A 15,009-nucleotide genomic window follows, 5' to 3' on the forward strand; every position below is an offset into this window, starting at 1 on the left:
CCTGAATAAGAAAATGAAAATGCAGTTTGGATGATGCATTAATCATTTTATTGATGAGTCAAACTGAGCAGCCAGAACCTTGAAATGAAAAAGCATTTCTGCTAATGCTTTTTCATTTTCAAATTTGACATTTCAAAATGAATGTTGGTCTCTATTTGCTGGGGCATCTTTTGAAAATTAAAACTTAAACGTCATTTTCTTTTTCATTTTAATCAAGGCACAGAATAAGCAGTCTTGTAAAAGAAAATTAAAATGCAGTTTGGATGATTCATCATAAATCTTTAATTATGAGTGAAAAAATTCAGTTTATTCCTCAAATGAAAAATTATTTCTGTTAAAACATTTCAAATAGATTTTTGAGCCTCATTTGCTTCCATACTAAAAACAATCAAAGTGCCTTTACCATGTGTTACAGGTAAGTACAACCGAGGTGCATACTCCTCCTCCTCCTCCTCCTCCTCCTCCTCCTCCTCCTCCTCCTCCTCTTCCTCCTGCTCCTCCTCCTCGGACTCGGCGGCGCCCCCTAGCAGCAGCTTGTCATGATGAGGATGAGCTGACTGAGGATGTGATTGGTCAATGACAGAAGATGAACAGGAGGGGGAGGGCATGGGAGAACCTATGGAGGAAGAAAATGAGATGAGAAAACAGAAAAGAACAAAATGATGCATGGATTAAAAAAAAGAAAAAAAAGAACCAAAATATCAACGAAGATTGAAAAATAAATGAATTGATGCTTGTTGATGATGTGAAACACAGAAAGCTGTAGGATATGAGAGATGAAGCCGAGACACCATCCATACATCTCGAGCTTCTTCTAACGGGGGGCTGCAGGGGGCGGGACCAGGCAATGACACACAATCACACTGACCAATCAACAGTCAGCCTCAAGGGCCTGTTCCTGTGCACAGGGGGAACATGCAGCCTCAGAGAAAGACCAAAGCCAAACGTGGTGAATGAGAGCCGAGCATGAGGACTGGAACGAGCTGCAGCACCAAGACGGTTGGATTTATGATGAAGGTTGAAGACGAGGGACAGGAGACTTCCTGAGACGTCCCACCTCTCTCTTACCCCCGCTCCTACCTCTCTCTTACCCCCGCTCCTACCTCTCTCTTACCCCCGCTCCTACCTCTCTCTTACCCCCGCTCCTACCTCTCTCTTACCCCCGCCCCCGCCTGCTTTCTTACCCCCGCTCCTACCTCTCTCTTACCCCCGCTCCTACCTCTCTCTTACCCCCGCCCCCGCCTGCTTTCTTACCCCCGCTCCTACCTCTCTCTTACCCCCGCTCCTACCTCTCTCTTACCCCCGCCCCCGCCTGCTTTCTTACCCCCGCTCCTACCTCTCTCTTACCCCCGCTCCTACCTCTCTCTTACCCCCGCCCCCGCCTGCTTTCTTACCCCTGCTCCTACCTCTCTCTTACCCCCGCTCCTACCTCTCTCTTACCCCCGCCCCCGCCTGCAAGTGGGCAGCACTCCCACCTCAGGGTGAGAAAGCTGTGGCTTTCAGCCTACCAGTTGTGAGTTTGCATGTTCTCCCTGTGTGTATTTGTAGTTTTAGTTTATAACAAACAAATTGATCATGAAATCAACAATAAACGGTGAAATAGTTCTCATGTTGACCAAATCATTTTGAGTTTCAAGAAGCTTTTCCACACATTGAAAGCGCCTGGAGAGAAACTGATTGGAGGAATTGTTTGCCTTCAGGTAATTTGATTACTACAGACTGTAGTGGAAAACCAATGAAACAGGAACGTGTCTGCTGGCCTCTCTCTCTGACCAGCTTCTCTCACTTCTCAAGGTCTGTGCCAAGGCAAAGTCTCAGCTGCTCCCAGATCAGCTTCCATAATCACAGTGCATGAAGCCAGCCAGCCCAGTGTGAGTGTGTGTGTGTGTGTGTGTGTGTGTGTGTGTGTGTGTGTGTGTGTGTGTGTGTGTGTGTGTGTGTGTGTGTGTGTGTGTGTGTGTGTGTGTGTGTGTGTGTGTGTGTGTGTGTGTGTGTGCATCACAGAACCCGTAATAAAGCCATGATTTGGTTTGTTGTTGTTGCTGAGCTTTGGGCCAAAGCACACAGAAACAAACAGTTCTACTGTATTTTCCAAATCAGTCAATACAAAATCCATGAATGCTGAAGCGTGTGCATTAACTATTCCGAAACACACACAGACAGGAGGAATGCACCACTTTCACCTCCAGAACTTTCTGGTACAAGCACAAAATGCAAAGAGGCTCATAAATACGCCCACAATCTGAAATGATTCCAATATTCAAGGCAGTGTGTGTGCTCACATTTTAAAATTCTGCAAAACATCAAAGTTTTAAATCCCAGAATTTTCAGGGAAAATCAACCCCATTGTGTGAACACTGGATATTTCTAGATTTATAGACTTTAAAATCAGGATTTAACACCAAAAGTACCATTTTGTTTGATAATCTCTTTCAAAAATCATCAAACTGACGGAAAATCCACATTTCTGCCTTCAAGTTTCTGTGTTTTATATCTAAACTGTGTGAGGATTAACTTTATCATTGAACAAGTACAGTGCTCTCTGTTAATCCAAAATGTTAATGAACCTGCATGTTTAAGAAATTAAAAGGGAGGTTTTGTCTTTCTTAAGAGAATATATATATATATATATATATATATATATATATTCCCATCTGACTTGTTTATTTTCATCTGTTAAAGTGAGAATAATAAAACAACTCAAAATTTACAAATAAACATATCTGACATGTCAAATAATAAGAATGAGTGACCAATATAGCCGCTCTTCTTTTCAATAACTGTCACAAGCCTTCCACTCATGGAGTCTGTCAGTTTCTTCCTCTGTTGAGGATCAACTTTGTGTGCAGCAGCAACCACAGCCTCCCAGACCCTGTCAGAGAGGTGGACTGACCTCCTTCACCGTCAATCTGCCCTTTCAGCAGGGCCCACAGCTTCTCAACAGGGTTTAGGTCAGGTGAGGAAGGGGGCCATGTCATCATTTGTTCATCCTTAAGGCCTTTACTGGCGAGCCATGCACTGGAGTACTCGGATGCATGCGATGGAGCATTGTCCTGCATACAGATCATGGTCTTATTGAAAGATACAGACTTTTTCTTGTACCACTGCTTGAAGAAAGTGTCTTCTATAAACTGCCAGTAGGTTTGGGAGTTGATTTTGAGGCCATCTTCAACCAGAAAAGGTCCAACTGGCTCATCTTTAATAATCCCAGCCCATAGCAGTACCCCACCCCCACCCCCACCCCCACCCCCAGCTCTGTGTCCGTCACTGTCCCAGCCAGAGGCCCATCGTCTGCTCCATCAAGAGTCACTCTCATCTCATCAGTCCATCAAATCACACCCTCACTCACTCATTACACAAACACACATCACCTGCTATGCTTAAATCCAATAAGCACTCAAGTTTATACAGCTTGGAAAACACGCATCGAAATTATGATATGGCCAAAATACTCACTTGCCTAATAATTGTGCACACAGTGTGTATATATATATATATATATATGTGTGTGTGTGTGTGTGTGTGTGTGTGTGTGTGTGTGTGTGTGTGTGTGTGTGTGTGTGTGTGTGTGTCCCAGTTCAATGTAGTTTAATATTTTAAATATAAAAGACACACTATTGAATTTCATCCTGAATTTTCGACAAAATTGTGAGTTTGGTGGAAACAGGAATAAATTAAGAAATAAATAAAGGAATAAAGATACCAAATATGATCACCTGCCCTATGAAAGATTATAATAATAATAAATGTAATTTATGATCAAGAGTTATTTTGACCTCTGATATTCAAAGTAAATCTCTCCATCGATCACAAAGTGTATGAACTCTGGACCTGGAAGCTCCCAGCCTCTTTTTCTTTGGGCTCAGCCTCTGTGGCCGCTGGAGCGCTGCATTATGTAATAACAGCACATTCTGTAATAACACCACATTATGTAATAACACCACATTCTGTAATAACACCACATTATGTAACAATCTGCAGCATATTGTAATAAACGTTGTTGCATTTTGTAATGAACGTTGCTGCATGTTGTAATAACATATTACGACAGTTATTACAAAATGCAGCTGCTCTCCTTATTTTAATAAAATGTACTAATTTGCAGCATTATGTAATAAATCATTAAGATTGCTGCCTTAATGAGAAAAGCCATCCCACCATCAGAATAACATGAAGCTTTCCAGCTTCATTAGGATTTATTAAACAACAACTAGTAGGATGTTTTATTGCTCAGACCGAAATCAAATGGAACTGGAGTCATTATAAAGGAGAATGTGTTCACAAGCTACAAACTAAAGCTACAAAAACAAACCTTTATTACATTATTACATACTGCAGCTTTATTACATAATGCAGCTTTATTACATAATGCAGCTCCACACACCTGCATTTTACAAGAACTGTTGCAATAAGTAACTAGTTATTACAAAATGTGGTGTAATAACACAATGAGTTGAAAATGTATAACATTATTCCATATTGCAGCGTTATTCCATGGTGCGGCGCTCCGGCTCCTCACAGAGAAACTCCACAGGCATTAATGAGGGTTTGGAGAAGTTTTCACTCTCGGTCTCCATCGTTTCCAAATCAAAGACGTCCTGCTCCAAGGTTCCAGGATTACACACTGAAATGTCACTTTCAGGCCTGAACCGGGCCGACTGCAGGGGGCGGGAAACGCTTTGGAAACTGTGTGTGTGTGTGTGTGTGTGTGCGTGCGTGCGTGCGTGCGTGCGTGCGTGCGTGCGTGCGTGGCGAGGGCGAGGGGAGGCGAGGGCAAGGGCGAGGCGAGGGCGAGGGGAGGCGAGGGCGAGGGGAGGCGAGGGGAGGGGTAACACTGCAAACCAGCACCACTTGGCTCTCAAAACTCTTGGAAGTGTTCTAGTGTCTGATCCAGAGCCACCAAGACTCCAGAAATGTGGCGTTTCCAAGGCTTTCCTGCTCCACGTCTGCTTGTTCTCCCAACAGACAAACTAAAAACGTCCAGAATGACCAAACAGCATTAAATGAGGTGAAAGTAATGATGTCACTTCATGTGTGCAGGAAAGCCTCAAAGGCAGAATGAAACCTGAGTGTGGTTCATGCAGCAGTACACTGAGAGCTGCTCTGTACTCCTGCTGCTCTACCACTGAGTCCTGAGCCGCAGGGAAGGAGGAGGATGAAGATGAAGACGAGGAAGAGGAGGAGGAGAGAGAGCACCAAGGCCATGATATGACAGTCAGGAGGAAAGATAAAGAAGGAGGGCAAACAGAGAACAGATGGAGAGGAGAGACAAGGAACAAGTATCCAACACACACACACACACACACACACACACACACACACACACACACACACACACACACACACACACACACACACACACACACACACACACACACACACACACACACACACACACACACACACACACACACTTCATTCAAGAGTATCTTCTGCCGCGAGGACTGAAATCAATAGTGAACAAAGTGTGTGATGTAAATGTGAGCTGGCTCGGCGTGACGGAGCTCCCAGGACGCAGAATAACCACCCATCGCTTCAAAAGACCTGCAACTTTCACTACTGCCCCAGAAAAGTACGTCTGAAAGCCTGATTCTCTGTTTTCTCTTATATTAAAGCAACTTTTTCCAACAAGCGGATTTAAGCGTGCAGGTGAAAGTGGTTTAAAAAAAGAAAAGTGCCTTTGTAACGTGGTGACGTGTTGATTGTTGTAACTGCTGCGGCTTCAGACCTCACACTCTTTCAGTATGAAGCCAAGCTGCTGGATTCTGGGCAGAAAGTCTCATATTGATGAACTGAACAGTTGATGCATTGTGTAGATGCTGTTTTAACCGTACACTGCTACAAAGAACATTTACAGTCTTTCAACTTGTTTTGATGCATCTGGTAAAGAATTCTATTGGTTTAGATCCATGCTGTGATTTCCACTCCACTGGTTTGAACCTTCTTCCTTCAGTGGATGGAGTGAGAGAAAGACTGGTGGCTCTGCTCTGTGGATGTGCTCAACACCAGAGAACTCAAGACGCTGGCGGACAAGTCCTTGTCCTCATGTCTGTTTTAAGATGTTTGACGTCTTGGAACATTGAAAACCAAATCTATCTAACACTCCATTCAGCCTCGCCGCTGCAGAGGAAGAGTTGTCAGGATTCATTTCAGAACATTTTGAACATAGATGAGAAACATGCTGCAGGACTTTGTAAATTTACAATGAAAAACCTTGTTTCTGGGTTATTTTCATGAGCAATTCATCAACAAAGACAATAAAATCTTCTGGTTTTGACACGAAGCTTCACTCACAAACATAAATGTGGCGTCGGCCGAACAGCCTCGGCGGTGAAGTTGCAGGATTGTGTGAAAGTTTTCTTCTTCTTGTCAGAAATGTGAGCAGGTGTTGAAGTGACTGTATTGATCAGCATCACTATCAGTCCTGCACAGATGCTGCTTTGCTCCACAACAGCAAAAACTTCAATCTGCAGCCGCTCTGTGTCCATGTTTTGAAGTGTGTGTGTGTGTGTGTGTGTGTGTGTGTGTGTGTGTGTGTGTGTGTGTGTGTGTGTGTGTGTGTGTGTGTGTGTGTGTGTGTGTGTGTGTAGCAGGCCAGCGTTAGACGGCTTCTTCTGCTGCTGTTGTCCTTCATTCCATCAGGAACTTTTTAAAAGAAATTACTGTCACAGCTTAGGGGCTTCAAATGTTGCTGATTTGCATTAAAATGCAGATTTTGTTGTTATTGATTTATCCAGAGAAGAAGCTTGTGAAGCAAAGTAGAACGCGCCCACTGTGTGACACAGCAGGGGGTGACCGGCGTCGACCAGAGTTCACAGAATAAACAGACAGAAAAGTGATGGAAGACGAGGAAGACGAGTGAGAGGAAGCAGAAGCAGCGAGACGGAGTCACCTCAGGACGCCAAGCAAACCAAGCAGAGATGAAGAATGGGCAGCCGCCGCCGGAGCCAGGTGTTCAAAACAAACACACACCCAAAGGTGTGCACACTCCTCACTTCCTCTACAACAGCTGGGCGAGAGTGGAGGGCGCGCTTGTTTCGCATGGCAGGGCGGTGGGGTTAAAGAAAGTCTCCTCTGGAGAAAACAACATCCAGAACCTGTCAAAGTCTCCCCAACAACATAAAGTGTCCTTTTGATTTCCATAATCAACTCCTAATCTGCAAGCAAGACAAACTGGAAGTTAATAAGGTAATTCTAGAGTAAACAAGCCGCAGAAGAGAAAATCCTGTTTGAGAGAGCGAGTGGGCGGTTGGGCGGGCGGGCAGGCGGGCTGTTGGGCGGGTGGGCGGTTGGGCGGGCGGGCGGTCGGTTGGGCGGGCGGGCGGTCGGTTGGGCGGGCGGGCGGTTGGGCCTTGCAGCAGTGAGCTGCTCACAGCTCCAGTCTGGAGGTTATTTCTGTCTCGGGCCTCCAGAGAAGACGGACCAGCTTTGGCTTTGTCCTCCTCCCAACTGTTCATGTTGACATATTTCATTATGATAACGCCGAGGATGAAGAGGCAGGAGCTCTCCCAAGAGCCGTCTGTCCACAACGCCAAGCACACAGAGTTAGGATGTGAAAAACAGCCTGCAAACTGTGGAATGGACAGAAGACACTATTCACTGCGGACGACAGAAAGGCTGGAAACACAAAGTCTCAGAAAAGACTGGAAAAGCTGTGTCAGCTGCTGGAACGTCTTAATATGTGAGGGGCAACAGGTGAGGAACACCAGCGCTCCCAGAAAGTGAGCAACTGAGCTTTTCAGCAAAGACGAAGAGCGGCGCAGTTCACCAGTTCACCAGTTCACCAGTTCACCACTACACCAGTTCACCAGTTCACCAGTTCACCAGTTCACCAGTACACCAGTTCACCAGTTCACCAGTTCACCAGTACAACCCCAAAACACGGGATTCTATCAGAAAGAGTAAAGACAACTGGCACACTGACAGGTTCCTTTATTTTGAATATGAGTGAACCAGCTGGATCACTCTTCTACAGTTCAAGGGAATTTATGAAGCGGCAGTGGACGGAGGAGGAGAAAGAAGAAGGTCTGATCTGGGAGGAGCTGGAGGCAGCGAAGCTCCGTGGTGTTGAAGAGCAGTAAAGACTCCCGGAGCCAGAAGAAGCTGGAGAAGCAGGAGAAGCTGGAGAAGAAGAAGAAGCAGAAGAAGCAGGAGAAGCTGGAGAAGAAGAAGAAGCAGGAGAAGCAGGAGAAGCTGGAGAAGAAGAAGAAGCAGAAGAAGCAGGAGAAGCTGGAGAAGCTGGAGAAGAAGAAGAAGCAGAAGAAGCAGAAGAAGCAGGAGAAGCTGGAGAAGAAGAAGAAGCAGGAGAAGCAGGAGAAGCTGGAGAAGAAGAAGAAGCAGGAGAAGCAGGAGAAGCTGGAGAAGCTGGAGAAGAAGAAGAAGCAGGAGAAGCAGGAGAAGCAGGAGAAGCTGGAGAAGAAGAAGAAGCAGGAGAAACAGACGACCTGCACGTTTGTTCTGCTGATATTTCGCTCCAGCGTTCCACTGACAGGACTTCACAGAAGAGTGGCTGAAGATCAGGAGGCAGATCAAACTCACACGGAGCAACTGGTTCATTTTGCTTCTACCAGAGGAAGCAGAGTCATGCAGACGTTCACACAACCACCCCCTGCTGGAGACTTCTCCACCCAGCGCTTCAGACTGAAACCTTAGGATGATTGTCAAAAACACAGGACGCATGAGGAATATTGAAAATGCTGGTTTGCATGGCAGACCACTAGTTGGCGCTGTGTTCTTGTCAACAATAGGAGACGTGGAGGTTGTTGGAGAGGAGCTGTGAGAGTCTCCGTCTCGTCCCACATGAGCAGGACCACTCCTGGCTGAGCAGAACCTGCCGCCGCTGTGGTCCGGACGCTTCCAGACGCTTTTCAGCCACAATAGTGAACAGGACCACTTTCCCTTCCAGCACCGCGTCCAGTGCTCCACGTCTTTATTCACATTTTGTACCACAGTAACAAATTGACCCGATTCTTATGGAGTCCAGTTTGGATAAATTGGAATAATGGTGCAGTTGCTTTTCACTCCCCAAAGCGTTGCCAGGTCTGGTGATGCTTCCAAACAAAACTGTATTTTAATCCCACATTTCTTCTCAACACAGGGAAGACATGCTGGCAGCGTCCTGACATGTCCTGGCCTCCCCTGCGTCTGCACCACACTCTGAGGGCAGAACAAATCACCGCCGCGGCCGTAAAAAAGACGCAACATCCCCCCGAAACAAGAGGTGAATGGGGGTATTCAAGGAATGTCAGTCAGATTCCCCGCTGGCTGTAAAGTGTGACAGCTGCTGCTGGAAGCTTGTTTCTACCCTCGCTGTCGCACGAGGCTCAGAGGCCTTTCTTCTTGGTGGACATCCTGGGTAAGCTGTGATTGGTCAGGACTCCAGGCCTGTAATCCATTACAATAATTCATGACTCTAGAATCCTCTAATCTGCCAGCGTGACCTTAAGGCACAAAGGGAGCGCGCCATCGGAGCCCGGCGTTGCTCTCAGCTCCACGATAGGTAAAGGATGGCCGACACAAAGGGAAGGCAGCCGCAGTGAAGACGCCTCGCAGCAATGAGCTCCTCCGCCTGCTGACGTGGTTTCCCTCCACCCAGGAAAAACATTTAGCGACGAGCGGGAGCGAAGCACAGATTATGTCTAAGAGGCTGCAATCAGAAGACCGAATCGTTCCAGATGTAAGGCTCGTCTCAAATGGTTTGCTTATGTTTACATGCTCAATACCTTCTGTTGCATATTGTGCCGACAGCACATATCTGGTTTAATGAGCCATATGTCTGATTGGGCCCAGCGCTCTCTCCTCCTCGGCTTCACATTCACCACAAACTGTGCTGAAGGCTTGAGCCATAGAAAAGCAAAGAAAGAAAAAGATGATGGCGAAACGCAGTGATTCCCAGGAATCAATCACTGCATTAGAGGAAGAAAGCTGCAGGTTCCCGTTCCTTTATTTTACTGCCTGGAGGTTCCGGGGGAAAGTGTGGCGAAGCAGCAGAGCTCATTAGAAAAGAAAAACTGAAATCTCAAAAAAAAGTTGGGACACCTTTCTAAAAGCCAACAAGTAGGCTCACAAGTCGTAATGAAGGTGGTGTTCAGCAGATTTATGAGCAGAGTAACGACACCAGACTGCAGAAGACGCCCCTCCAACCTCCACCATGTGCTGCAGAATGAGGATGAGCACCAGCCCACATCACAATGATGGGAAAGAGGATAAAAAGCAGGCGGTGTGGACGGCTCGGCACCTGGAACTGCCCCCGAAGACGCCGGGCTCACTCACTGCCCCGGATCCAGGTGCTTTATGGGAAAAATATGAATTCCAACGTGCACGTTTCCATGACGCGGGGCAATAAGAAGACCTGCTCAAGAGTCAAAACAGCAACAAAACCAGCGCCTGGTGTTTCTACACTTCAGCCCAACATGCAGCCCCCTGGGCAGCCAGCGCTCCGGGCTGCAGGGGGGCTCCATACATCATCCATACATCCATCATCCATACATCCATCATCCATACGTCCATCATCCATATATCATCCATACATCCATCATCCATACATCATCCATACATCCATCATCCATACATCCATCATCCATACATCCATCATCCATACATCCATACATCCATCATCCATACATCATCCATACATCCATCATCCATACATCCATCATCCATACATCATCCATACATCCATCATCCATACATCCATCATCCATACATCCATCATCCATACATCCATACATCCATACGTCCATCATCCATATATCATCCATACATCCATCATCCATACATCATCCATACATCCATCATCCATACATCCATCATCCATACATCCATCATCCATACATCCATACATCCATCATCCATACATCATCCATACATCCATCATCCATACATCCATCATCCATACATCATCCATACATCCATCATCCATACATCCATCATCCATACATCCATCATCCATACATCCATACATCCATCATCCATACATCATCCATACATCCATCATCCATACATCCATCATCCATATATCCATATATCCATCATCCATCATCCATACATCCATCATCCATACATCATCCATACATCCATCATCCATACATCCATCATCCATACATCCATACATCCATCATCCATACATCATCCATACATCCATCATCCATACATCCATCATCCATACATCCATACATCCATCATCCATACATCCATCATGCATCATCCATACATCCATCATCCATACATCTATCATCCATCATGCATCATCCATACATCCATCATCCATACATCCATCATACATCATCCATACATCCATCATCCATACATCCATCATGCATCATCCATACATCCATCATCCATACATCTATCATCCATCATGCATCATCCATACATCCATCATCCATACATCCATCATCCATCATCCATACATCCATCATCCATACATCTATCATCCATCATATATCATCCATACATCCATCATCCATGCTTTGATCATCCATACATTCATCATCCATACATCATCATCCATACATCCATCATCCATACATCCACCATCCATCATTCGTACATCCATCATCCATGCTTCGATCATCCATAAATCACTCACTCTGTCTGTCTGTCTGTCTGTCTGTCTGTCTGTCTGTCTGTCTGTCTGTCTGTCTGTCATCCATCCATATATCCATCAATTTATCACCCATCTATCATCCATCTATCCAGCCATCATCCATCCATCCATCCATCATCCATCCATCCATCCATCCATCATCCATCATCCATCCATCCATCATCCATCCATCCATCCCTATACCACTCCACCTGTTATGTCAGCTCTAACCTTCCCCTGTGTATTGTACAAATAGTAGTATTGCAGTATTGTTAATGTTCCTGTAGCGTCCAGCCTGCCGCTGCAGGTTTCCAGTCTAGTCACGCTCTCTCCTACGTACAGGCATCATTTCAACCACCGCAGTCTGTTGCAGTTTGGAAATGCACTGACAGGCTGCTGTAAATTCTGTCAAAAATTGGTTGTGATGATAAGAGCAGGCTTTGCAGTGGATCACGTGTGAGCAATCAGCGATGGGAAATAGTCTGTTCCTGGTGATTCCTGCTGGACGGACAGCTGCAGCTTTACATCCACAATGTGGCCTGAAGCTGCTTCACACAATCAGAAGCTTCTCAGCGCCGTTATGTTTATATATAGAAGCACCAGCTCGGCTGAGGAATCTATTTGAGGGTGCTCAGCACATGCAGGACCACTCATAGCATTTAAAACAAAAAAACAAAAAAAAAAAGCAGTAACACTCGCCTCTATGTGTTTTTACTGTAATAAGAAGACCGTTAATTTTAACACGACCATTTAGTTTACATGGGGCGATAAAAGTCAACATGGATTTGTGAGGCAGAGGCCCTGGAGGGAGTGTGTGTTTGTAGTTAATCGTCAATGTCCTGCTAAACAAGCAGCTTGTGTGTGTGTGTGTGTGTGTGTGTGTGTGTGTGTGTGTGTGTGTGTGTGTGTGTGTGTGTGTGTGTGTGTGTGTGTGTGTGTGTGTGTGTGTGTGTGTGTGTGTGTGTGTAACCATAAATGAGGAGTCAAGCCAGGCCGTCACATCTAAGCTAATTGGACGGTTAGGGTTAACCCTAACCCTAACCCTCACTCCTCCTCCTCCTCCTCCTCCTCCTCTTCCTCCCGTCTCTCCGCTGTCGAGGCCGGACGTGTCGCCAAACACACAAATCCTCGTCTGCGCCCCGCCACTCGTATGAAACCACGAAGAGAGCAACACTCCACTGCTTCTCCAGCGACATGCTGACAGATCTCTGGGAAGACGAGGAGCAAAGAGCTGAAGTCGAACCAGCGACTCGCCCACGGAGGACATTTCAGAATATTTTTTGAGAAAATAAATCCTATACAATATACTTTTAGATATTATTATTTCTAATTGATATTTTCTATATTTTCATTACATCTAGTATATGTCCATATATATTTAGTTTATTATCATGTGGCTTTGTTTACCATTCTCTTCATGGTAAACAAATTGAACAAGTGCATGTAAATACAATTTTAGGAATTACTTTTGATGAAAGGTTCAGTTGGAAGCCGCATATAAAATATCCTGAAGTCAAAACGAGCAAAAAAAATATTGTCATAATGTATAAAATCATTATGACAAAAAAAGTAGATCAAAATTTACTTGACTTATTATATAACCTATATACTGGAACTCCCTCATTCTTCCATGTCTGAGTAATGCTGTGGAAATAATGATACAACAAACACTGAGTCATTAGACTCATAAATCAAGCTGATTATTAATTAAAGTTCCAACTAATCCTCTGTTCGCCAAATCAAAGACCTACAAATACACGATATTATCGACCTTAATACACTAACATGTTTTTGTGTCAGATATACTTAATAATCCTTCCAAATGTGTCAAATATACTTTGAAATACTTCAAATCAAAAATGCTGAAACAATCAGTGGTGGATGAGTTGTCGGTGGGCTCTTCTTTAGGAGCCTCTGACATCACGCCGTCCTGCCGGACGCTGAGCTCGCCGCCTCGCCGCCTCGCCGCCTCGCCGCCTCGCCGCCTCGTCCTGTGGCCGCAGTCAGAGGAACGACCATGAAGCCGGAGCAGCGGAGGAGAAGCAGACTATTAAAGAGCGAGGGAGGAGCCCTGCGTCGGCCTGACCGCCGCCGCCACCACGACCATTGCAGAGCTGCGTCTGATTCGATGTGAGGTTTATTTAGAGGTTGGGGTGCCGTGCTAAACGCTGGCCGAGCGAGGCGAGTACTGACGTTAACAAAGTGTGTCAGAGGAGAAGAGCAAAGCTGAAGTCAGAAAAACAAAGCGATTCAAGCGCTGCTTCTTCCTGCTCATGCGCCCCCTGGGGGAATGGCGTGGTATCATTTACACAGGTTTTTTTGACGACATGGCGACAGCTCAGGTCAGCTCGTCAGTGAGGAAGCAGGCGTGAGCGTTTTAACACGTTAGGATTTCAGGACCCCCTCCATGTGAGATTTCTTTGGCTCATCAGAGAACAGAAGACGAGTCACCTGACTCGTATCATCTTCTTCACCAGCGCAATGATCGCCTTTCTTTTTGATAACAACGCTGTCATTCAATGAAGGATGCTTTTGTGAAGAACCACAAGCTAAAGGAGAAAACTGAAGGATCTGTAAGTTCCCAGTTGATCTGAAATAGAGTCTGACACCCACACTCATGCTGACGATCCAAGACGAGCATCCGAGCCGTCCAAATCAAACAGCCGCCATGCCAGAGCTGCCATTTGGTGCTTCTGTGCATCGCTCACATGCACAGCGAAGCAGGAGGCGGGGCTCCTCGCAGCGTAAGAGGCAAGAAGAAGGGCCACAATTACCCGCATCTGTCCTGCTCGTCCTTTAAGGCCTGAAGTCGTCCACATCTCCAGTCCCCAAATCCAAAATTCAGTTGGGTTTTAAGCCATAAATTCCCTCAACTGAAAAGTAATCGGAGCAACGACCAAGCCAGGAACACCGCAGCCAGGGACTCCGTCCAAGTCCCTGTGGTGGCGGGCCATTTTTACTTGTGCTGCGCCCCCCCCCCCCCCCCCCCCACCCCCCCCACCACCACCACCACCACCAAACAGACGAGCTGAAGTTTTAGGTTTTCTTCACATAAAGCAAACTGAATCATGAGGCGTGTGTGTGTGTGTGTGTGTGTGTGTGTGTGTGTGTGTGTGTGTGTGTGTGTGTGTGTGTGTGTGTGTGTGTGTGTGTGTGTGTGTGTGTTGGAGCCTTTCAGTGTGTTGAGGCCTATCCAGAAATTTCCAATGTTGCTTAAGGCATTGTAAAAGAGCAGGTACAGATGATGAAGGTTTTTAATAAAGAGAAAGCCTCATTGGTAAACATTGATAGTTTGTGTACCATGACACCATTTTTTTTTTACTATTTTGAATGATATATCCATTCACCAAAGGCACTCTTCTTACGATTTTGATTGTTAAGTGTTTGTAATGAGCAGCTGTGGGTCTTGGTCTATTTTCACG

General features: G+C 45.8%; 1 protein-coding gene across 2 annotated transcripts in view; it reads right to left on the bottom strand.

Annotated features, from left to right (window-relative positions):
* The window catches only part of tenm3 (teneurin transmembrane protein 3), a gene marked incomplete at its 5' end in the record, with an annotated part of 291,642 nt that overhangs the window by 194,568 nt on the left and 82,065 nt on the right, over window positions 1-15,009 (bottom strand). For both annotated transcript variants that reach the window (XM_080464332.1, XM_080464333.1), the window contains one exon: window positions 404-616. In XM_080464332.1, coding sequence (XP_080320458.1) covers window positions 404-616 — 213 coding nt within the window. The remainder of the gene's footprint in view (window positions 1-403; window positions 617-15,009) is intronic.

This window comes from Lipophrys pholis (genome assembly GCF_963383615.2).
Source record: "Lipophrys pholis genome assembly, chromosome: 5".
NCBI lineage: Eukaryota > Metazoa > Chordata > Actinopteri > Blenniiformes > Blenniidae > Lipophrys > Lipophrys pholis.